General features: G+C 38.0%; 1 protein-coding gene across 1 annotated transcript in view; it reads left to right on the plus strand.

Moving 5' to 3' along the window:
• The first annotated feature begins 304 nt into the window (after window positions 1-304).
• Window positions 305-26,537, plus strand: part of COL14A1 (collagen type XIV alpha 1 chain) — a 250,092-nt gene continuing 223,859 nt past the window's right edge. Inside the window, exons 1-2 of the mRNA XM_023223077.1 lie at window positions 305-506; window positions 22,455-22,579. Of these exons, the coding sequence (XP_023078845.1) occupies window positions 22,492-22,579 (88 nt within the window). The 5' untranslated portion in view covers window positions 305-506; window positions 22,455-22,491. The remainder of the gene's footprint in view (window positions 507-22,454; window positions 22,580-26,537) is intronic.

The raw sequence follows: 26,537 nt of genomic DNA on the forward strand, positions 1-26,537 counted from the left end.
CCCCAGTGGAAGGGAAAAATCCCGGTTCGCTCTCGGCGCGCCACAGCCGGCTGCGGCGCGCACCTGGGGGTACCGCCAGGTTCGGGGTAGGCGAGCGCGCGGGCGGCACGGGCTGGCTTCTCCACATCTCTGGTAGGGCGGGGATGGGGGAGAGGAGGAGGCGAGAACGTGGGGGGCGTTATGGGTTTAGGCCTGCCTCCCACCTCCCCACCTCCCGCCCCCGCGGCCACCCTCCGCTCTATAATTGGCTGCCGGCGGGCCTTCCTTTCTTCTTATCTGATCCTGGGCGCCCAGCTGGAGAGGCGGAGGCAGCTCCAGGAGGCTGGGAGTGGAGCGCAGCGGGAGAAGGAGAGGGAGGGAGAGAGAGAGAGAGGCTAATTAAAAAAGGGTACTCTGAGGGAAGACAGCAAGGGCGGTGCGCCGCCAAGGACCAACTCGCGGCGGAGCTTCGATCTTCCATAGCCGCGGAGAGCTCCCGACCTGGGCTGGAACCTTGCCCAGCACAGGTCAGTTCGTCTTTCTCTGCTCTTTTTCGGCTCGGCTTCGAAGTCCATTCATGAACAAGGAAAAGGGGAGACAGCGAGCCACCTGCAGATGCAATGCAGTTCCATGGACTTTCTTTTCACGCGCGCGCCCAGGATGGCCTGGGGACCTTTGGAATGGGATGGGATGGGACGGGTGCACCTGGATGCCTTTTCGCGGGGCTCACGGTGCAGGGAGATTAGAGGCATTGGGTGATGAGAGCGCGGAAGTATTGGAAATACCATGTGCTGCTCCGGGAAGCTTTTCCTAGTGTTTGGGTGACGTGAGCATGTGGCGGGAAGAAGCTGCGTTTGGCTGCGGGACAGTGGCGGTTCCAGCATTTCCATATAAGAAGGGACTTAACAAAGGCGGTAATTTGGGTGGGATCCGTCTTGAAGGGCTGTGTGTTCATAAAGAACACGCAGTTTTTATTTAGCTTGTGTTTGTGCTAGCTTGGGAGAGCTGCTGATGGAGATCACAGGGGATGAAACTCACCCAGTCACCTGTTGGCACTTCTACAGATTTGGGTAGCTGAGGACCAGGCGCTGGACGCAAAGGGAAACAGCTAGGCAGAGCGCGATGATGGAGGATGGCGACGGTAGGCGCTCCTCCACCTCTCTGCGCCGGGAAGCTGGGATGCTTCGTGCGTTTTGCTTTGGTGCCAGAAGCCAGGAGGTTGCAGTTTTGAGAGAGGCACCTCCAGGTTGTAATGTTGGAGAATCCTCTCCGCTTTAGCTTGCCGACCTCTCACTTGCTCCCTTTTATCTCTCTGACACCCCCCGCACCCCGTGTCCCCTCAAGCCTCCTTTTACATAGCGCCTGGGCGGATAGGCATCGGGGCAGCTGGGCTTTGGCACACGGAGCCTTTACAGTGGCCTCAGTCCCAGGGCAGAGCCTGGAGGCCGCGGGCAGGTCCAGGACCACAGGCGCTCAGATCTTGGTGCTGGGTTCCTGCGTCCTCTGTGGCTCAGGGTTGCTCTGCTAAGGACCGGGAGGGTTTTGGACCTGCCCTTACGGAAAGTGTCCACATGAAGCTTGTATGCAGCTCTCACACGGGCCAGGATTTTCCCCCAAGCATTGCTTCTGGAGCTGCTGCTGAGAGCCGCATTACTTCTGCAAGTTCTGGAGAGTCCTCTGTTGACAGCAACTGAAGGGGGTGGGAGTGGGGGCAGGAACAAGAGAAAGATGGGTGTAAGTCTTTGGTGGCTGTGGAGAGGAGAGCAGAAATGAAAATGGATTTTCCTGAAACTCCCCTGTTAAAGGCCTTGGGGCCCTTCCTCTACTGAGGGACAGGGAGGGTAGTTTTTATAATACTTGCAGTAGGTGATGGGCCCTATTGAAATCCAGCAAACAGGCTTTAAGCTGGATGCAATGAAGGACCTGGTGTTCTGTTTCTGACAGCGTGGTCCAGTCTGCATGTGGAGAACGCACTGGTAAATTTAAATGAGTGAAGGAATAAATGAATGAATGAGCAGCATGTGGATATTTGGTTTTTCAGAAGAGTAACTTGGATTCCTCTGAACTCAAGTGCTTCACTATTATAAGGTAAACTTCAGGATAGTTTTGTTTACTTGTTTTTTAAACAGCTTTATTGAGATATAATTCATATACCTCTCAACCCATTTAAAGTGTACAGTTCAACGATTTTTAGTGTTTTCACAGAGTAGAGTAAATCCACAATTTTATAATATTTTAGCACCCCCAAAAGAAATCCTGTACCTATTAGCAGTAACTCCCCATTTCTCCCTAACCTGCTGCCCTGTCTGTATGGATTTGCCTATTTTGGACATTTCATATAAATGGAAGTATACAATATGTGGTCCTTTGTGACTGCTTCTTTTACCTAGCAAAATATTTTCAAGGTTCATCCATGATGTACAGGCTATCTTTCTTACTCTCTCAGTAAATACTGGGTATCCATCCTCTCCTTCTCCCTGGGGAACCTTGAGCCAGGATAGACCTGAACCTCCACTGCAGCCCTGACCTCCTGTGGGTCCCTTTGAAAGGACAGGCGCCCCACTGGTAAGGCCTCTTAGTAATTCCCTGGGAAGTATTCCTTGGAACCCATCAGGATTCCTGGAGCAGTTTTGGATGGATCCCAGCCTTCAAGATTGATGGGAGGAGCCTCTTGGCACTTATCCTGCTGCGAACCGTCCAGCTGAGGATTTCAGAGAACTCTTGGGGCCCTCCACGCATGTCTTGATTTTTCAGAATCAGCCAGGGCTGGTCTTAAAAATGGGCCGAACAAATCGATCCGATTTGAGGGGCTCTAGGGAAAGCCCCTAGCTCATTAAGAAGACCTCTTGGGGAGTCGTCCTTGCAATCTTAAATATTTCCTAGTGTTGCACAGTAAAACACAAGTGTCTTTTGCCCGTTTTCAGTTGACAGCCTTTGCAGTGATACGACTGTAAAGCCACATTTGCAGTCACTTTTATCTAAACCCAGCCAAATGACTGCTGTTTTCCTGGCCTGTTTAGTGTAACCTAAGATCCCTTTAAAGGACAACAGCCTTCCTGAATTGCTGCATGATGGAGTGGTGCTGTTTGAGCACCACTGAGCTAACAAATTATCTGGGATTATGATAGTCCATTGAGAACAAAGTTGTTGGTAAACGAGGCACTAGTTGATTCCCCCAGGGAACTGACAGTGGAGTGGAGGGAGAAAGTTTAAAGGAAAGTGATAAAAATAAACTTTCTTCTTGGCAGATTTGCCCCTAGATAGTGCTGGCTATTAGGAAAATAATCATTCTTCTTGACTCCCTCTATGAGTAAATAAAAAATGGCAGGGATCCAGTTACTTTTCTGTATACAGCAAACTTTTGTTGTAGACCAAACTGCATCCTGTTCCTGTGACGTGTGTGTGTGTGTGTGTGTGTGTGTCTGTATGTGTATTGGAAATGTTGGCGTATTTTTTAAGTACTTACTGGGTATCTGCCTTTTTCTCTTTTAGAAACACACTTAAGTCTCCCAGTTACTTGGAGAAGCAAATAATATTCCTCCTTTAGTGATCACTGAGCTTCAAGGATAAAAAGTACCTTGTATAGGATCACAAAGCCAGCAAATGACAGAAATATGATTAAGAAAAGTTTATATGGGGCCAGGTGCAGTGTGGCTCATGCCTGTAATCCCAGCATTTTGGGAGACCAAGGTGGGTGCATCACCTGAGGTCAGGAGTTCAAGACCAGCGTGTCCAACATGACGAAACCCCATCTCTACTAAAAATATAAAGATTAGCTGGGCGTGGTCGTGGGCACCTGTAATCCCAGCTACTTGGCAGGCTGAGGCAGGCATTGAGAAATAAAAGAGCGTCTATGAGAAGTTCTGAGCATTCTTTAAGTCAAAGTTTAGAGCCTAGATTCCCCATTTCCTCCAGGTGATTTTTTTGTTAGTGGTCTTGTTGCACTTTTCTCTCTATGGGCCTTTGTCGGAGCTACCCTGAAAGGTGTCCCTGTGAATTTTAGGGAGCAACGTTTTCCCTCATTTCTCCTAGAAATTATCTGAATTGCTTACAAAACTTGGTCCAGAGGTAGGTTGCACTTTGCTAAGTCCATTGCAATGTCTTAGGGTGTGTCTTTATCTAGGAGCAGTCAGAAGGCCCTTTATTGGATAGAGATCTGCTCCTAGGTGGTCTTTTGTCTCTGGCTTTTGCAAAGAGGAGCACATTTAATTGATGTCTAGAAGTGATACTTTGCTGCAGGTTGTTCGCTTCTGTTCTTCCTTCACTTCCCGGCCCTGCCTCCTGCCATGTGCTGGCACTATGCTAAGCATTCAAAATACAGTAGGGAATAATATGCTTTGGCAAATGGAAATGCCAGTAGCTAACTACAGGGTCGTGTTCAATGCTACAGAATGGAAAATAAAGATTACTACCACAGGAAACAGGAAGAGCATCTGACTCCAGACTTGGAAGATCAAGGAAAACTTCCTGAAGGAAAGGATGTCTAAATGGAGATGTAAAGCTACCCTTTATGCTGATTACAGATGTACATTGTAGTTAAAAACAATCTCCCATTTCTTTGACAGATGAACTATATCAGTGTTTGAAAAAAATGAAGAGAGAAAAAAAAGCCAGGTGAAGAACATTCCTGTGTCAAGGAGCTGTCATTCCAATTTGCCATATTTTTGGAATGGCTCTACCTTCTATCATTTAGAACATACAGCATCAGTTTAATATTGTTTGAGCAGCTGTATAACTGAGGCTAATTTTCAGTCAAATTCCTTGCATTTGAGTGACTCACAGGGGTGCTGCTAACCTAATAGAGTTTTTCAGTAAATTAGAAAAAGGTAGCCCCTCTCTGCAAACCTATGCCATTGGGAGAAGAAAACAGTTCTGTTTTCTCTGGGTAACACAGCTTTGCACTGGGGCACATAACTTGGAAGCAGAGTGTCTGCCAGTTTCAAGTGTCATTGATCCTATGCCAAGTATAAATTGTTTAGTTCATTAACTGCAAGCTGTACACACATCAGCCTTGATCATTCAGTCATCAACTATTAAGTCAATCAATATTTACTGATTGCCTGTGTGTGTTGAACTTTTTTGAATATGGGTTAAACTACTCATCTAGATGTCTTGTAGTACCGAAAATCTAGAAGGTTAAAACAGTGAGTAAGGCTATGAAACTAGCTGGAGAATCTCAATAAGATGAGGGACAGATGCAGTTCATTGGAGGCCTGGTTGGTGAAGGATCAAGTTTGGTGCTACTGCTGGTTGGTGCGCATCCACAAACTGTTACCTGCCTCTGATAAGACAGAAACTACACGATAATGTAAATCAAATATGTCAATAAGCACACTGTTCACTAAGCACACTGTTAGTTCAACTGAGATTATTATTATTTTTTCATAGCAAGGCTTTTCTGATGAAGGAAGCAAAACAATACATAGACTTGCATGTTGGCATAAGCTCCTTATCTCATTGAGGACCAGTAACAGTTCATAGACGAGCTACTTTGAGTAGCACCAGTCTAGGCAACATTGACCCACATTTGGCCAGAGAGGTCATCTTGGACCCTTTCTGCCTTTATACTATTTTCTTTCCTCTCTTTTCCCCTTAGTTTTTCTTTTTTTCCTCTGCCTCCTTATCTTCTTCCTCTTCACCATTTTCCCTTTTCTTCTTCCTTCCCTTATTCCTACTTTACTGTTGCTTTCCCTTTCCATTTGTTATTTCTCTTAAACAAAAATCACTGTGAATTTTATTCAGCTTTTTGTCTTTTAAAAAGCAAAATAAAAAAAGCCTAAAGTGTACAAGGTAAGAAATAAAAATGGAAACAATCACTAACTTGGAGAAAATTAAAAGAATTGAATGGTAATTAAGGCCGGGTGTGGTGGCTCAAGCCTGTAATCCCAGCACTTTGGGAGGTCAAGACGGGCGGATCACGAGGTCAGGAGATCGAGACCATCCTGGCTAACACGGTGAAACCCCGTCTCTACTAAAAAATATAAAAAAATAGCCGGGCGAGGTGGCGGGCGCCTGTAGTCCCAGCTACTCGAGAGGCTGAGGCAGGAGAATGGCGTAAACCCGGGAGGCGGAGCTTGCAGTGAGCTGAGATCCGGCCACTGCACTCCAGCCTGGGTGACAGAGCGAGACTCCATCTCCAAAAAAAAAAAAAAAAAAAAAAAAGATTGAATGGTGATTAAAATAAATATATGTCAATAAATTAGAAAGCCTGAATGAAATGGATTATTTTTTTTTCAACTTTTATTTTAGTTTGGGAATACAAGAACAGATTTGTGACACAGGTATATGTGTAATGCTGAAGTTTAGGGTATGAATGATCCCATCACCCAAGTAGTGAGCATAGTACCCAAAAGGTAGTTCTTCAACCCTCACCCCTTTTTTTCTTTCCCTCACAATTAGTCCCCACTGTCTGTTTTCTCATCTTTATGTCCATGTGTACTGTTTAGCTCCTACTTATAAGTGAGAATATGTGGTACTTGGTTTTCTGTTCCTCTGTTAATTCACTTAGGATAATGGCCTCCACCTGCATCCATGTTGCTGCAAAGGACATGATTTTGTTCTTTGTTATCACTGTGTAGTATTCCATGGTGTATATGTACCACATTTTCTTTATCCAATCCACCGTTGATGGGCATCTAGGCTGATTTCGTGTCTTTGATATTGTGTATAGTGCTGTGATGAACATACGAGTGCATGTGTCTTTTTGTTTATATTCCCTTGGGTATATATCCGTTAGTGGAATTACTGAGTTGAACGGTAGTTTTTAAAGTTCTTTGTGAAATCTCCAAACTGCTTTCCACAATGGCTGAACTAATTTACATTCCTACCAGCAGTGTATAAGCCTTCCCTTTTCTCTGCAATTCTGTTTTTTTTTTTTTTTTTTGTCTTTTTAATGATAGCCATTCTGATTGGTGTGAGATAGTATCTCATTGTGGTTTTGATTTGCATCTTTCTGATGATTAGCAATGTGGAGCATTTTTCCATGTTTGTTGGCTGCTTGTGTATCTTCTTTTGAGAAATATCTGCTCATGCCCTTTGCCTACCTTTGTAATGGGGTTATTTGTTTTTTGCTTGTTGAATAATTTAAGTTCATTATAGATTCTGGATATTAGACCTTTGTTGGATCCATACTTGCAAACACTTTCTCCCATTCTGTAGATTGTCTGTTTACTCTCTTGATAGTTTCTTTTGCTGTGCAGAAGCTCTTTAGTTTAATTAGATTTCACTTGTCAGTTTTTGTTTCTGTTGCAGTTGCTTTTGAGGACTTAGTCATAAATTCACTGCCAAAGCTCATGTCTGGAATGGTATTTGCTAGGTTTTCTTCCTTTTTTTTCTTTTTCTTTTTCTTTTTTTTTGAGATGGAGTCTCGCTCTGTCGCCCAGGCTAGAGTGCAGTGGCACGATCTCGGCTCGCTGCAAGCTATACCTCCTGGGTTCAGGCGATTCTCCTGCCCCAGCCTCCCTAGTAGCTAGGATTATAGGCACATGCCACGAAGCCCGGCTAATTTTTTGTATTTTTAGTACAGACGAGGTTTCACTGTGTTAGCCAGGATGGTCTTGATCTCCTGACCTCATGATCCACCTGCCTCGGCCTCCCAAAGTGCTGGGATTACAGGCGTGAGCCACCATGCCTGGCGGGTATTTGCCAAGTTTTCTTCTAGGATTTTTTATAATGTTAGGTCTTACATTTAAGTCTTTAACCTATCTGGAGTTAATTTTCATATATGATGAAAGGTAGGGGTCCCATTTCATTCTTCTGCATGCAGCTAGCCAGCTATTCCAACACCATTTATTGAAAAGGGAGTCCTTTCCCCATTGCTTGTTTTTGTTGACATTGTTGAAGATCAGGTGGTTGTAGGTGTATGACTTTATTTCTGTGTTTTCTAACCTGTTCAGTTGTCTGTGTGTTTGTTTTTGTACCAGTACCATGCTTTTTTGGTTACTGTAGCCTTGTAGTATAGTTTGAAGTTGGATAATTTGACGCCTCCAGTTTTGTTCTTTTTGCTTAGAATTGCTTTGGCTATTGAGTCTCTTTTTCGGTTTTGTTTAGAATTTTTTTTTCTATTTCTGTGAAAAATGATGTTGGTAGTTTGATAGGAATAACATTGAACCTGGATATTGTTTTAGGTAGTATTCTTTGTTTTCTCTTTGAAACAGAGTCTTGTTCTGTCGCCCAGGCTGTGTTTTGGGCAATATTCTTATTTTAATGATCTGTAATTAGTTATTTCTAAACAAAGTACAGATTACTGAAACTGATTTTTTATTATACAGGAATTATGAATAAAACATTAGGCACAAACATGTTGAAAAAGTTGTTAAAAAGTAACCTCTCCAAGAGTACCAAACTCTCCCCATGGTTTTGCAATTGAATGCTAATGAAAATGTAAAAAATCAAGAATACTGTGCTATTATAACTGTTCCAAAGTACAGTATAGAGAAAGAAGAAAAAATTCAAAGTTATTTTTTATAAAACCAGAAAAAATAATACTGATATCAAACCTTGACACAGCATAATAAAAAAGAAGAGCTACAGACTAATTTCACTAATATTGATGTACTTATTGATATGAATAGCATATTGGTAAATAGAACCCAAAACAATAATTCACAATGATCAAGTATGGCTCAAAATTTACAGGTAAGTTTAGTATTAGAAAATAGATTAATATAATTGTCATATTAAAAAGTTAAAAGAAAAAAAAGTTAGGTTATCTTCTTCATAGCTACTACAATAATTTAACATTTTATTTCAGATTAATAGCTCAGTAAAGTTTACACAGATGGAAATTTACTAAACACGATACATTTATGTCAGTATATATGTGTTTGTCTTCTCTAACAGTCTGTCTAGCCATGTGTCTTCAAAACCAAAGTCATGCCAAAGAAGCACTCCTATTAAAAATAAGAACAAGACAAAATTTCCAGGATAAATATTCTGGAGATAGTAACCAAAGCAATAAGAAAAGGGAAAGAAATGAAAAACATAATCAATTATTACAAACTTTAAGAGTCTGAAAAAATGTTAAACTATTCAAGGTAGGTTACAAAATTAATATAAAAATAAAATTGCTTTACTATAATTAAGAAATAACTTGTTTAAAAGTGATTAAGAAAAATCCATTAACACAGGAAATAAAACATATATGTATATAATATGTAGAAATAAACTCAAAATGTCAAATTTATATGACTCTTTAAAGTGCTCATGAAGAAATGAAGATGACTGACTTGAATAAACAAAGAATATATTCTTTTTTGATGTAAAGATCGACTATTATATAAAAAAGGTCAATCTACCTAAATCAGTCTACTAATTTAACATCCCAATTTGAGTAGTTTTGGTATCTAGTCAAAAATAATCAGAAAGAAAACTTAAAAGAAAATATTAAAACATAATGTAAAGTTTTGATACTTACAATTACTTAAGTCACACATAAATAGAAAATCGATAGATTTGAAAATAAAATATAGCATTACTAACCTGTGAACAAAAGGTAAATTATTTTATAAGTGGTATGGGACTAATTGGATGGACATGGAGAATAAAAGTTAAAACTTTTCCATGTACATCACAATAAGTTTTAGATGATCAAGGATTTCAATTTAAAAATTGAAAATGTTATAATACTAAAAGAAAATATAGGAAAATGCTACAATTCCAAAGGAGAAATGCAAAGGTTTATATGCATGTCATAAACCATAGGAGATAAAAAACAAAAAAATAAATATTGGGCAGCATATTTTATTATATATGATGGAAAAGGAGCCACATATTAAATGCAAAAATTTCTTATAAAAAGATGGATGCTCCTAGCTGGGTGTGGTGGCTCATGCTTGTAATCCCAGCACTTTTGGAGGCCGAGGAAGTCAGATCACTTGAGGGAAGGAGTTCGAGACCAACCTGTCCAACATGGTGAAACCCTGTCTCTACTAAAAATACAAAAAACAGCTGGGTGTGGTGGTGCCTGTAATCCCAGCTATTTGGAAGGCTGAGGCATGAGAATCGCTTGAACCTGGGAGGCAGAAATTGCAGTAAGCCAAGACTGTACCGCTGCACTCCAGCCTGGGTGACAGAGTAAGTGAGACTCTGTCAAAAAAAAAAAAAAAAAAAAAAAAAAAGAACAATCCTATAGAAAAATGACCAAGGATATGCCAGAGAGTTCACCAAACAAAAGACGTCTTAAGTAAATGAAAGATGTGCACGGAGATGTTGTATGTTGAACTACAATTTTTTCATACATGAAAGAATATGCAACTATCAGAGCCAATGAGTTTATGGAAAAATAGACACATACACTTTTGGTGGTATATAAACTGGCATAATCTCTTTGGAGATCAATTTGGCAGTATCCATTAATACTTTTTTTCTTTTTGAGACAAGGTCTCACTCTCTTGTCCAGGTTGGAGTGCAGTGGCACAATCTTGGCTCACTGCAACCTCCACCTCCCAGGTTTAACAGATTCTCCCACCTCAGCTTCCCAACTAGCTGGGATTACAGAAGCGCACCACCACAGCCTGTCTAATTTTTCTACTTTTAGTAGAGATGGGGTTTCACCATGTTGGTCAGGCTGGTCTTGAACTGCCAACCTCAGGTGATCTGCCTGCCTTGGCCTCCCAAAGTGCTGGGATTACAGGTGTGAGCCACCGTGCCCAACCCGTTAATACTTTTTAAAAGGAATAAACATACCTTATGACCAGCAGTTTCACTTTTAGCAAACTGTCTTAGAGAATATTTGTCTGTGACTTTTTTGAGATTTTTATTAAAATTGCTTTGTATCTATAGATTATCTTAAGAACATTCTAACAGAATATTTTTTTTAATCCATGAACATGGTGCACTGCTCTATTTAGGCTTTCTTTCATTTCTGTCAGTAATATATTTTTGTATTTTTGTATTCTGAAGAGTATAGAGTCCTTGCATGTCATATTAATTTCTAACTATTTTATGTTTTTGATGTCACTGTAAATAAATTTAAAAATTTTTTCTTTTTATTTATTTTCTGCTATTATATAAGAATACAATTGATTTTTGCCTACTGATCTTGTCTGTCAGTCTTTGTAAATTATTAGTTGAAGTAGGGTTTTGTTTTTGGTAGATTCTTTAGCATTTACTGGAAACAATCATGTTGATTGTGAATACAGTCAGTTTACTTCTTCCTTCCCATTCTTTCTGCCTTTTATTTCTTTTTCTTGCGTGATTGCACTGACTAGGACCTCTAGTACAATGTTGAGTGGAACTAGTAATAGTTAACATCCGTATTTTATTCTTGATCTTAGGGGAAAAGCATTCAATATGTTACCATTCAGTGTGATACTAGCTATGGGGTTTTCACTGATGCCCTTTATTAGATTGAAGAATTTCCTTTCTATTTTTAGTTTGCTGAGTTTCTTTAAAATTCTGAATGTGTATTGAATTTTCTGAAATACTTTTTGTCCTTCTATTTAGATTACACACACACACACACCCACACCCACACACACACAATACATATATATGTATAAAATCTCATACTTAGTGATTAGTGGATATTATCTTGATGGGTTAGCCTTTTTCTCCCTGAGGGAAGAAACATACTAAACATGCTAAATGATTTAAAAATATTAAACCAATATTACATTCTTGTAGTAAACTCTACTTGGTCATTATTATTATTATTTTTATACATTGTTAAATGCTATTTGATAATATTTTGTGAAAGATTTTTGTATCTATGCTCATGAGGGTTATTCTGTGATTTTTATTTTTTGTGATGCTGTCTAGTTGTGATAAAAAGGTTATGTTAGGGCTGGGTGTGGTGGTTCATGCCTTAAATATTTCATAGAATTCACTAGTGAAGCCATCTGGGACTGTAATTTTCCTTGTGGAAATATTTTTTAATAATAAATTTAATCTCTCTAATAGATACAGGGCTATTTGGGTTTTCTATTTCTTCATGTGTCTGTTTTAACAAGTTGAGTATTTGAATAGTTTATTTCCAAGTAAGCTAAATTGTTGGGATTATTGGCAAAAGGTTATTTGTATTTTTCTTTTTTAATTGTTTTTAGTTTGTGAAGTAGGCAGTTACATCTTCTGTTATTCCTGGTATTGTTAATTGTATTTCAATCTTTGTTCCTTGACCACAATTCCTAAAGGTTTTAAAAGTTTATTAATGGTTTCAAAGAAGCAAATATTGGTTTTGTTAATTTCTACTAATGTTTTCCATTTCTTTAGTATTTGCTTTTATCTTTATTAATCATTTCCTTCGACTTAATTTGGATTCAGTTTGCTCTTCTTTTTCTAGCTTCTTTAGGTAAAAAATTAGACCATTGATTTTAAATCTTTCTTCTTTTTTATGTAAGCATTTAAACCTATAAGTTTATCTCTAATTCTTTAGCTGCATTCCACAAATTTTCACAAATTGTACCTTTATTTTCATTCCCTTTCAAACATTTAAAAATTTCCATTGAGATTTCACCTTTGACCCATTGATTATTTAGAAGCATATTGTTTAATTTTCAAATATTTTGAATTTATAAAGATGTTTCATTATTTATTTTTTAAAAAATTAGATGGGGTCTTTCTGTGTTGCTCAGTCTGGTCTCAAACTCCTGGGCTCAAGCCATCTTCACACCTTAACCTCCCAAAATGCTGGGATTATCGGTGTGAGCCACCACACCCAGGCTATTATTCATTTCTAATTTAAATCTGTTGTCAGAAAATATACTCTGTATGTTTTCAATCTTTTGAAATTTATTGAATTTTATTTTATGGCCCAGAGTATGGCCTATTTTGTTAAATTTTACTGGTACACTTAAAAAATGTACATTTTTGCAGTTGTTGGATGTAATGCTCAATAAATATCAACTACCTGATAAGAGTTGTTCACATCTATATACTGATATATTGTCTAATTGTTCAACCAGTTCTTGAGGAGTGCTGAAATCTTCAACTTTGCTTATTGCTTATTTCTTTAGTCTTATTAGTTTTTGCTTTATGTATTTTGAAACTCCATTATTAAATTTATACACATTGATGATTAATTTTTCCTAATTAAGTGATCTTTATCATTCTGAAATGTCCAGGATTTGAGGGCAGTTTTATGCAGATTTTGCTTCCCCTGCCCCCACTTTGTGTCTCATTCCATTCTGACATTTCCCTTCTCAATATCTAGTTTCTCTAGTATTCCTGAATTCTGTTGCCTGATGCTTTATGCCAGTAAGACAGCAGCTTTCCCCCGATTTCTGATCACCATGCCATGCATAGTGGGGAGTTCCCTCAGAGACAAAAAAGCTAACCACCAAACTGATAGTAACAAAACTAGGTCTTCTTTATTCCTAATTTAGAGTTTTTTCCTCTAATGTCATGATGCTAACAGATAAGTGTAATAATTGCTCACTTCCTCCAGTACTTTTTAAGTAGATCTCATTATCTAATCCTGAAAATCATTTTTTTATGATTCTGGATATGAGGAGGGTAGTATTTCAATAGTGAGAAGAAGTAAGGAGGAATACCCTCAAAGCCAACACACTGGATGATACATTAAGCCTATTTCTGTTGTTGTTGTTGTTTTGGTTTGTTTTTTAATCTACAAAAATGTGTGACCTAGATTATCAATTGACTGTAAAATTCTCTTTCTATAAAGTAGATATTAACATATATATAAAATGTGGAGTGGAGGAAGGCATCCTAGAGATCATTTTATCCAGTTCCCTTGCCCCAAATTCAGCAATCCCTCTGATAACATCTCTTATGGGTAAAACTTAGCTAGTTTCTGCTCCAGAATTTCTAGTGACAGAGAAGCAATACTTCTAATTGTTAGAGCTGTTACAGAACTCCTGTGAGTTGGGAGCATCGCAACTGATTAGAGTTCTGTTTTCAGAAGCTACACAAAATAATACGGTTTTATCTTCTACGTAAAAGCTCTTCTAATATACGAAAACCTCTGTTATGTGTCTCTGATTCTTATTTTTCTTTGGTATAAAATATGCTTAAATATCACCATTTCTTTCAAGTCTTCTTTGCATAAACTTGTCAACGGTAACTGCTGAGTCTTTTTCTAAGCCTATGAATTACTCAAGTCAAGTTGTCCGTGTCTTCATATGATTGATCGTTTCAAATCTGTATAGAGCTATCATCTGGGGAATGATAAAAATGGCTAGAAATTTATTTTGAAAAGTCTAAACTGGTTCACTCTTGCAAATAACTGTTGCCTCTGTCATTATCTGGATATTCAGTTTTTGCCTAAACTTTTTTGCCAAGTTAGTCCCACAACCTTAATGTGCTAGAAGAGATAAAGGCTTCTTGTTTCTCCTTCCTTTTTTAGCATCTGCTCAAGTAGCAAATTCATTTATTATGATTCCCCATTCCTTTTTTGTTCTTTTAACATGTTGTGAACATGCTACTAATTAGAAATTTTTGAGAGTTATCTATGTTCTAAGTAAATTAACTAAAATATCACAATCATCTTAAAAGGTAGACATGGCCAAGTGCGGTGGCTCATGCCCATGATCTTGGTACTGGGAGGCGGAGGTGGGAGGAATGCTGGAGCCCAGGAGTTCAAGACCAGCCTAGGCACCAAAGTGAAATCCTATCTGTATTAAAAAAAATACAAAAAACTTAGCCAAGTGAGATGGCATGTGACTGTAGTCCCAGCTACTCAGGAGGCTGAGGCAAAAGACTCAAGCTACTCTTGAGTCTAGGAGTTTGGAAATGCAGTGGGCCATGTTCATGCCACTGCACTCCAGCCTGGGTGACAGAGAGAGATCCTAAAAAAAAACCCAAATCAAAATAACAACAACAATAAATTAATGCATTTAAAAAAAAAAGATAGATATTATCTCACACATTTCATTGATAAAGAGCAGAGAGTGGTTAAACCAGCTAGCCAAGGACCTATAGCAAATTATCACAAGTGGCTTCCTCACTCACAGTTTTCCATTCATACCACCACCTGTGCTACCTTTCTGTTCTGTTTCATACTTATTTCATTCGATTTTGCAATATGATTGCTGACAATCTTGCTTTTCAAGTAAATTGGAAGTGAGCTCACCTAAGGTTCACTTTTCAATTAATCTCTTTTTTCAATTAACTATAAGTGAGCTACCAAGGGGAAGATGTGGTATGAAGTTTTGTATCTTTCTTATTACCAAGTACAGTGCTTTGGTTATATAGTAGGACTCTTAATAAATGATTGTTGAAATGAACATTTAATACTGTAAATAACAGTCTCTCTCAGGGCATGGAGTTGCTGGATATATGGTATATCAAATAACTAACAAGAATTTCGTTTAAGTTTGTGGTTTATTTTTTGTAAGTTAGCAACAATTGAATACAATATTATCCAAGGTTTGTGTGTATATATGTGTATAAATCTTGGCAAGAGAGAGAGAGTGAGTGTGTGTGGTTTACAAAAACGTTAGGATAAATATTTAAGGAATTTTAATAAAATTGGCTGTATGTTAGTCTGGGAATTTTGTGGGTGCCTGTAAGCATTGCTTAATGCTTACGCTTAGGGCCTTTGCTCATTATCAAACTTATCTGGACAAATGAGATTAAATAAAACAAACATATGAGTGGAAGGGCAAATTAGCACTAATGGACCTAGTTTTATGTTACTGATTGTAAAATTATGACAGTATTTTAAGAGCCCTTGCATTAAACATTATCAACTTTCCGTAAATTTGGCTTATACCTTCTGAAGAGGGAACTAAGTAGCCATTTCTAACATGATGTTTTTAAACAACAGCAAAAAATCAAGGCAGAGTTATTTGTTTTGTGCAGGCTTTTGGACAAAGTTTTAACAAATTAGGCTTTGACATTTTGGTAAATGTTAAAATATATCATGGCATTTTAATAGGATTGGGATTTTTCTTGCCCTTACTTTAGTGTCCAAACGTTTGGGGACTTGGCAGAAAAGCTTGGGAAAACTGAAATTTCACTTCTCCCAATGTGGTATTGCTCATCCTAACTTAAAATAAACAATAACTAAAGAAGAATTTATGCTGGGCACAGTGGCTTATGCCTATAATCCCAGCATTTTGGGAGTCCGAGACGGGGGAGTTGCTTCAGCCCAGGAGTTCGAGACTAGCCTGCACAAGATGGGGAGACCACATTTCTACAAAAAAAATTTTAAAAATTAGCAAGATATGGTGGCACATGCCTATAGCCCAGCTACTTGGAAGGCTGAGGAGGGAGAATCACTTGAGTCCAGCAGATTGAGGTTGTTGTGAGCCATGATCTCACCACTGCAGCCCAGCTTGGGTACAGAAGCAGACCCTGTCTCAAAAAAAAAAAGAAAAAGAAAAAAAGAATTTTGAAGATAAACTATGGTTACAATGCTTTTTTCCATATAAACAATGCCCAGTTTCCAAAAAAAGTTGCCAAGACTAGCATAGCATTTATTTAGTTAGTTAAAAATTACATGAGATGCAGAGTAACCTCCAATATTACATGTTAAGTATTGCTTCAAAACACTTGGATGCAGGAACTGCTTTGATGAGAAAAGAGAAAGGCTATTTGATTGTGGCCTTTCACAATAGGAGAAAAAGGTTCTTCTCTCCTATGTTAAAGAGGACCTTTTTCTCCTACGTTAACATAGCATTATGCGGTATCTTTTAACATTTTTAAATTTAATTTTTAATTTTTTTGTAGAGCCAGAGTCTCACTGAGTTGCTCAGGCTGGTCTCAAACTCCTGGGCTCAAGCCATCTTCCTGCCTTGGCCTCCCAAAGTTCTGGGATTACAGGTGTGAGCTACCACACCTGGCCGGGGATATCTAATGTAAGTCTCCTGATCTGAAAAGGAGATTTTTTTTTCTCCAAAAAGACAAATGTGGCTTGTTTTTTTTTTTTTTTTTTTTGCCTTTCTTTTCTTTGCTTTGTTCTGATTGAAACCTCTGGTTACAATGTTTGGAGAAGGAAATCTTAGAATATTTTATTGGAGTTGAGAGAGTGATTCTGCTGCAATCTGTTTCTTTAGGTGTGGTGGACAGCTATCTGTGTGACTGGCAGATTTACTGAATGTTTTGATTTGATAAGGCTGAAGCCTGCTGCCATATCTTTTCAAATTCCCCTGCACTCATGCCTTCTGTCTACAGAAGAGCTGCTTATACTCGTTTGGATAATCCACTAATCTTGTTTTACTTGACTTTGTAGGGTTAGGGTTTTATGTATACCCTGGGGCTTTTCCTCCTATATTTCATCAACATTGACTAACCGTTTTCCTAATGTCTTCTGTGTCCTGACACATTAATCCAGGCTATAATGCTATGTAGATGGTAGTCACTTAATATGTTGACTATTCTTTTAGTATATACACTGAATGTATTGCCTATTCCATTAGGAATTTTAAGGAATTTCCAGTATGTCAATGTGTTAATCTAAGAAAATATTCTTTACTAATTAGCATTTTGGTCATAGGCTGGTAGGGGAAGATATGTTTTGGACCCTAAGCACAAATTAGTACATTATTTAATTTTTATTGCAGCACCTTAACTTGAATATTTGTATAATGATCAAAGTATATGGGCCTCTCTTTTAGTGGCAACATGAAAGAGTTGTATACTAGACTGTGATTGGATATTTAAAAAAAGCTTAGTTGTCAATATTTTTTAATGAATGGTTGCTTGAAGGAAATGTAATTAATTTATTCCTTTAGATATACCATATTATTTTGAAATAAAACCCAAGTATCAGAGATTTAACTACATGAGTCATATTACTTTGAAAGTTTATATAACTTTGCTTTGCTGCATCCATCAGAGGCTTTTGCACTTAAAGCTACTGCCTGAAGGCTGTATTAATCTACCCCACTCATTCCATTCACAGAATTGAATGATTGTAGGAGTTATAGAACCCAACATCCCACTTGATACAGTTTTTCCTTCATACTCTCCAGACTGAAAGGATGCAAACAGGATTGTTTGAAAATCTTCAGGCCTAGCTCCAGTCTAAAGCCTGACTGGCATATGCCTTACCAGATTATAGATATTGTTTTAAAGAACAGACTAGTGCAGTATCTCTGAAAAGAACAGCATCCAGGACTGGAGAAAGTAGCATAATAGCAACTAAAAAATACTTGGGATTGGCCAGGCATGGTGGCTCACACCTGTAAACCCAGCATTTTGGGAGGCCTAGGTGGGTGGATCACAAGGTCAGGAGTTTGGAACCATCCTGGCCAACATGGTGAAACTCTGTCTCTACTAAAAAAAAAAAAAAAAAAAATAGCCAGACGTGGTGGCACATGTCTGTAATCTCAGCTACTCGGGAGGCTGAGGCAGGAGAATTGCTTGAACCCAGCAGGCAGAGGTTGCAGTGGGCGGAGATCGCACCACTGCACTCCAGCCTGGGCAACAGAGCGAGACTCCGTCTCAAAAAACAAAAACAAAAAAACTTGGAATTTAAATAAGCAATATGGAGTATTTTTTAAAGCATTCAAGGGGATCAGAGTCTTCGAACTTTGTAACCTAAGAGATAGCTTGTACTCTGCTAGGTATAATCCCTGTCATGGTGGGAATTTTATCTGGATATTCCATTATCAAAGATCTTGAAATGGTAATAGTATGGAGATACTAGATAAATGTAATATGACTTAAAATATCATTGTAATAATAATTTTTAAAACACTCATACTCTTCCATTTAGGGGTAAATGACACCTAGAATAGTATTCTCATTCTTATCCCTCAAGAAGAATTAATATTCTTTTGAATCCTGTAATCAGTCATACCTAGTTTTGAATTGCAATTAGGTAACGTCAATTGACATGTTTTTATTGTTGCCACTGGAGACATATATCTATAGTAGAGAAAATTATAGGACTTTAAAGCTTAACACATTTTGATAAACGATCAGTATATAACAAAGAGTGTTTGTACTTGATTAGTTTCTTAGGAGTTGGACAGAAACAGTCTTGAGCTGTCTCTCTTGTTGTTCAAGAATATAAAAAACCAGTAGCTCAAATGTAGTATCATTATTAATGGGATCTTATTTAAAGAATGATATGTCATTACTATCTCTATTTGAAAATGGCTTGACCTGAAAGCCAAAGCCATTATGATTACATTAATGCTTTTATAAAAAGCAATAATTGCCATTAATAGGTAGGACTTATTTCTATATTGCAAAGATAGATTAATACTAGACATATCAAAATAGTTAATTACACTGAGAGATCAAGATGAAAATATGGACATTCCAATGAATGAATTGTCATAAAGGCAAGGTTCAGCATCCATTCTTGCTTGAAAAAAAATTCTTAGTAAAAATACAAGAAGTTTTAAAAGTTTAACATAACACATCTGAACTCTAATGGTAAAATATTTCAGTCATCCCTAGTAAAATAATTGTTTTTAAACTACTAACCTATACAGTAAGAAAAAAACACATTGGTTGCAAACAATGCAGCTGTCAACTTGGAAAATCCAAGAGATTAAACTGAAAAAATATAAAGGTAGCAAGAATTCAGAATGGTGGTCCATTAATATAAAAAAATCAATGTCTTTTCTATACTAAAAACAAATCTGTCAGATAACAGTGTTGGAAAGAGTCCATTAATAATAGGAACTAAAAAGTTAACTAGAAATATACTTTGGGGTAAGAAAGGCCATTTTACCCATGACACTGAATTAGAAACCGTAAAGAAAAAGATCAAGTCAGATTTCTGAACTTTTAAAAAAATTCTTAACCCAATAAATGAAATTGTCAGGCAAAAAACAAACTGGAAAAATACTAAATATACATAGTTAAATTAACATATAAAGAGTTATTGTAGATCAATAAGAAAATGGGTAAAGGTCATGAACAGGTATTTTGTTTAAAAAATTTAACCAACAAACACCAAATGTCACATTTTACTGGTTATGAAAAAAATCTGATTAAGATGCTAATCCCATTTTACCTATAAAATCCGAATATACTGAAAACATCCTCTGTGATGGTGGAATTGATGTGACCTGGTACTCATATGAGATGCAGGTGGAAGTGGAAATCAGTGTTATTTTCTGTAGAGCATTGTGTACCTATATTTGAAAAACCTTAAAAACATGCATCTTGGGCTGGGCGTGGTGGTTCAGGCCTGTAATCCCAGCACTTTGGGAGGTCGAAGCGGGCGGATCAGCTGAGGTCAGGAGTTCGAGACCAGCATGGGCAACATGGTGAAACCCCGTTTCTACTAAAAATGCAAAAATTAGCTGGGCATAATGGCGCATGCCTGTAATCCCAGCTACTTGGGAGGCTGAGGCAGGAGAATCGCATGAACCCAGGAGGCAAAGGTTGCAGTGAGCAGAAGCCCTGGGGACAAGAGTGAGACTCTGTCTCAAAACAAACAAACAAACAAACAAATAATGCATCTTGTTTTGCTTTGCAGTTCCAGAATTGCGAATTTAGCCAAAGTAAATAAATAATATATTAAAAGAGATATGAATTAGGATGTTCATTGTAGTGTTATATGTATAAAGGAAATTTGGAAACAACCTGTATTTCCAAATAAAGGTAGGTAAAGAAGTTGTGATACCACTATATATATATATATATAGTAAAAGGGCATTTACTGTCATCAGAATACACTTGAACAAGAAAATAATAACAAAAGGTGTATTCTTTTTGTTGTACTTTGTTGTAGTCTGAATTTTTCACTATTAAAGCTCTTTGTTTTTGTAAGAAGAACAAGGTATTTCTAAAGTGGAGAGAAAGTGATGTGAAGCCTGATCTTGTAGAAATGTTTTCCTAAGATGCTTCTACCATGTCTGATTATGCCTATGTGGTTAAAATCCTGGCTTCTGAACTCACTAGCTTTGTGACTTGGGCAACTTCTCTGTGCCTTATTGTCCATCTGTAAATACATAGTAGAATTGTACCTACTTCAAACAGTTGCTGTGAGGATTAAAGGAATTTATATGTGTACTTAGAGTAATCCTTACATACAGCAAGGGCTCAATACATTTTATGGTGAATAAAGTAAGATGACTTTTTGGTGTGAACCATGGGAAAAATTCTACTCAGTTTTCAGTGTCAGAAAAAGCTATGCATCTCCTGAAAAATATGTTTTAGTTAATCTAAAAATATAGGTAGGCTTTAAAGCTTATTATGATTCCTTCTTGCTTTAGCTGCAAATTCATAAATTTGGAGCCAAATTCATGGTTACCTTTACTAACTATGCAGGACCAGATACATTTTCTCTGTGCTCATTTAACTCATTACTTCATTGTTTTATCACCAAAATTTCCCCTTATATTAGGATTGCTGGATCAAATATATGACACTCAGTTAATTTTAATTTCAGATAAACAATTATTTTTAAAAAATAGTATTTTGCAACTATTGCATAGAACATACTAACGTTAAAAAATTATTTGCTGTTTATCTCAAATTAAAATTTAACTATAGTCCTGTATTTTATATGTTAAATTTGGCACTGTTATCTTATCCATTATGTTCATTTATTATTTAGTTGCTTCAGATCCTTTGTGGGATGATATTGGGAAATGAATGAATGAATATATAAATGAAAAAATGAATTAAAAAATATGCCCTGGGTAGAAGAAAACTTTGGAGATATTTTCTTAATCTCTGAGGGAAAGACTTCAGAATTTCTCCTCTGTAACAACCTATTAATAGAATTATAATCTATAATTTGTAGAATCGCCTTTTAAAGTAATGCCAAACATTCATTGTTTTTCACCCTCCATTTCTGCCTCTCTCCCTTTCTCCCTCCTTCTTTCCTTTCCCTTTTTTTCTTTCTTTTTCTAAAAGTTTTTTAATGTTAAAATTTTTATTATTAATTATTATGGATATATAATAATTATACCCTTTCTTTTTTTCTTCTTCGTTTTCTTGTCTTCCATTTATCTTCCTTTCTCTCTTTTCCTTGTAGCTCTTCTTTCATTGATATCCCAATGGAAATGAACAATTTGGAAGAGTTTTATATTCACTTATGTTAGGAAAAAGAAGAACTATGAGAAAAGATGAAAGGATTGGGGGTTATTCAACCCAATGAAAGGAAGTCTGAGTACTGCAGTCTTTTAATATTAGTACAAAGTGGTTTTTCAAATTCTTTTGGATCACCAGTAGAAAGGTCCTATATATTTGTCCTTTGTAGGCAATATAAGGCAACAGTAGGAGTTTATGTGAACTTTATGTGATAAATATGGGAGGAACACTGGCAAGGACATTGGGATTGATGATAATGCTAATTTCAGGTAAAATTATGAAATTTATCCATTTGGGAAATTCAGTATGCAATCTATGTCCATAGGGAAGAGTCACAAACTACATTCTGAAGCTCTCTCCCAAATATTTCAAATCATTCTCTCCATTTACAGCATCTTCTAAAAAGTCTTTTCCTCATCAGTTTGTATTTTAGAGTGAAATGCACGATGCTCTAGGGAATTAATTACTTTCTGACAATACTAATCCATGTTGGCTTATTTGCCTGTCCTAAATGATTACATATACTTTATTTTCAGCCTTCTCAAAAATGTCCCTGTTCTCTCTGTTTCTAGGTGGCTGCTACACCCCATGTAAAAAGCAGAAAATAAAATGAAGATTTTTCAGTGCAAGATGCGGTACTGGTTGCTTCCACCTTTTTTGGCAATTGTTTACTTCAGCACCATTGTCCAAGGTCAAGGTAATTGAAAACTTTGAGAATCAGTAGGATCTGGGACTCTAGCCTTCTTGTTTCTGATTATCATTCTTATTTTATTTATCCTAACAATATATTGGCTTTTACTGAGTTTTACCAACTGTTTGCACTGTAGGAATATACACATCTTTGATGAGGATTACAACCTCAACAGCGACTGAGCATAGTGATTTTGTGGCAATTGGTTAAACAGGTCATTCTTTTTTTTTTTTTTTTTTTTTTGAAAGAGTCTCGCTCTGTCGCCCAGATGCGATCTCGGCTCACTGCAACCTCCTCCTCTCAGGTTCAAGCGATTTTCCTACCTCAGTCTCCCAAGTAGCCGGGACTAGAGGCGTGCACCACCATGCCAGGATAATTTTTGTATTTTTAGTAGAGACAGGGTTTTGCCATATTGGCCAAGCGGCTCTCGAACTCCTGATCTTGTGATCTGCCTGCCTCGGCCTCCCAAAGTGCTGGGATTACAGGTGCAAGTCACCGTGCCCGGCCTATTCTTAAAGTGCTTCTGAAAAGCCTGTGCAAGTTTAACCAGTGAAAATCAAATTTTTGTGTTACAATATCGGTTATATTAATAACACTGTATTAATTAAATTGCTTTATGAATAGAGCCCTATTTTTACAGCTCTATTAATAAAGAACTGTAATGTGAGTGTGTATGTATCCTAATCATGTCTTGTCTCTTACACAATATACAGGAGATTTCTATCACTTCATACCTGGTCCTTGATTTTGCCCCTTTTCTTAAAAACCGAGCACATAGTCTGAATGTTATAAGGGCCTGACAGAGCCTGCCAATATGCCATTTCAGGCATTCCTAATGATTTCTAGCTTTGTTATAATTAAACTTAATGTGTGAAATCTACTGTTTGCATTCCTGGGATGGGAACTTTTATTTTATTTATTTATTTATTTATTTTGAGACAGTCTCACTTTGTTGCCCAGGCTGGAGTGCAGTGGTGCGATCTCGGCTCACTGCAAGCTCCACCTCCTGGGTTCACGCCATTCTCCTGCCTCAGCCTCCCGAGTAGCTGGGACTACCGGCACCCTCCACCACGCCCGGCTAATTTTTTGTATTTTTAGTAGAGATGGGGTTTCACTGTGTTAGTCAGGATGGTCTCAATCTCCTGACCTCGTGATCCACCCACTTGGGCCTCCCAAAGTGCTGGGATTACAGGCGTGAGCCACCGCACCCGGCGGGAACTTTTATTTTTGATTTCTATTCATTTTTATAAAGTAAATCTAGGGCTGAAAAACTACTACCTGTGGGCCAAATCTGGTCCACTGCCTATTTTTATAAATAAAGTCTCATTGGAGGACGTGATGCACATTTGTTTAAATATTGTCTGTGGCTACTTTCATGCCACAGTGATAGAATTAAATAGTCATGACAGAGACTATGTGTCCCGCAAAGTCAAAAATATTTATCTGAAAAAAACAAGTGCTAACTTCTGAAGTAAATATGCACCACTGTGCAAAGTGATATTATTAGACAAACACGGGAATCTACAGAGACTGAAATGTTGGTGACGAAATGTTATCAGCTGAGCAAGGAAGTGTAAGTGTGATAAAGTGATTTTAGGAATGCTAATGTCTAATGTTTGGCATTGAGGGTTGTAGAAAAGATCAATGCATGAACCACCACACACTGTTTCCTTAAAGGGAGGCATACCTGTTTGGAAAGGAATGGAACTTGACTTTTTGCATTCACGCATTGCTGTTATACACCTGGGGTTAAGGAACTGTATTTCCAACTACTTCATTGAACACACAGCAGGCAGTTTGGTAGACACATTCTGCTTATGTCATTGACGTCGATGAAAGAATGATTTCAGCTGTGGCAATTAGGAAATTGTAGGTCACTGATCTTCTAAACTCCAGGATACAAGACATAAATCCTTAGAAACAAAGGGTGGGCAAGTTGCTAAGCCCTCCAGAGTTTCTGTCTCAGTCTAGCATAATTCAGAAGTGATCATTCATGGAATAACTGATCAAATAATCATATATAGCTCTTGTGGGATACTTTCAAGGATGCTGTCTACCGGATGAACATTGTTAGCCAAATTCCGTTTTTTTTTTTTTTTGAGATAGAGTTTTTCTCTTGTTGCCCAGGCTGGAGTGCAATGGCAAATGGCACAGTCTCGGATCACTGCAACCTCCGCCTCCTGCGTTCAAGTGATTCTCCTGTCCCAGCCTCCCAAGTAGCTGGGATTACAGGCATGCGCCACGAAGCCCAGCTAATTCTGTATTTTTAGTAGAGAGGGGGTTTCACCATGTTGGTCAGGCTAGTCTCGAACCCCTGACCTCAAGTGATCCACCCTGCTTGGCCTCCCAAAGTGCTGGGATTATAGGCAGGCCAGCCAGTGTCAGTGGCCAGGTGAGAAAAACTTGACTGGGTACTGCTGGCTTTGAAGATGGAAAGAGGCCACAAGTCAAGGAATGTGGGAAGCCTCTAGAAGCTAGAAAAGGCAAGACAATGATTGAGTGATTCTCCCCCACAGAAAGAAATTCAGCCCTTCCAACACCATCCTTTTAGCCCGGTGAGATTGATTTCAAACTTCTGACCCCTAGAACTGTAAGATAATACATGTCTGTTGTTTTAAGCCACTAAGGTTTTGAAATTCATTACAGTAACAAAAAACAACGAATACAGCTAGTATTAAAAGATATACAGGATGGCTCATGTCTGTAATCCCGGCACTTTGGGAGGCCAAGGCGGGCGGATCACGAGGTCAGGAGATGGAGACCATCCTGGCTAACACGGTGAAACCCCGTCTCTACTAGAAATACAAAAAAAAATTAGCTGGGTGTGGTGGCGGGTGCCTGTAATCCCAGCTACTCGGGAGACTGAGGCAGGAGAATGGCATGAACCCAGAAGGCAGAGCTTGCAGTGAGCCGAGATCGTGCCACTGCACTCCAGCCTGGGCTACAGAGCGAGACTCTGTCTCAAAAAAAAAAAAAAAAAAAAAAAAATACAGGAAATTAATTCTTGCTCCTTAAATTGCTTATCCATTTAGTCTCTCCATGGAATATTTTATGGAAAATGTTCCCTCTCCAGGACCTGTGAACCTACATTGGCTCAAATAACTGTTTGGTTTTGTTTTATTTTGTTTTTGAGATGGAGTCTTGCTCTGTCTCCCATGCTGGAGTGCAGTGGCCCAATCTCAGCTCATTGAGGCCTCTGCCTCCCAGGTTCAAGCGATTCTCTGCCACCACCACACCCGGCTAATTTTTGTGTTTTTAGTAGCGACAGGGTTTCACCATATTTGCCAGGCTGGTCTCGAACTCCTAACCTTGTACTCTGCCCGCCTTGGCCTCCCAAAGTGCTGGGATTACAGGCGTGAGCCACCACGCCTGGCCTCAAATAATTGTTTATACCTGACTTATTCCAGCATCTTCTTTTTAAGACAAGTTGTTAAATGAACTAGAGTACAGAAAAAGTAATGTGATGGCTGTAGGAGAAAAATGTGTACAGTAATAACGGTAATAGGATCCATACTTTCTTAGAGTTTCACAGTAAATATGTACCTGGTTCTAGCGATGTTTATTTTGGACAGTTACAGGAAGGAGCCACTGAAGGTAAAATAACTGTCATTTAAAAACCTCAACACATGGAAAATTGGAGACTTTGCATAGGGGCTAGCTTTAACTTTATAAAGACCTCTGTGTTCACACGTTGACACATATTTCTTGCTGTTGTTAGTAGCCAAACACATTTAAAAAGTTGAGAATGTTTTCCTTACTGCTGTTTTCAGCATCTTTATAATGGATTATGAAATTACAACATATGAGGTTCTAAACCACATTTAAAAAAATCCCCGTAACATATCCTACTGTAAAAGTCTCTCAAAATTTTATTACTCTGATTTATAAAACATTTAGGCAGCACATTTAAATGAAAAAATAACTAACATAAAAAGCTAAAGTTTTTGTATTTTATTTTATTTTT

Source organism: Piliocolobus tephrosceles, chromosome 7, assembly GCF_002776525.5.
Source record: "Piliocolobus tephrosceles isolate RC106 chromosome 7, ASM277652v3, whole genome shotgun sequence".
Taxonomy (NCBI): Eukaryota; Metazoa; Chordata; class Mammalia; order Primates; family Cercopithecidae; genus Piliocolobus; species Piliocolobus tephrosceles.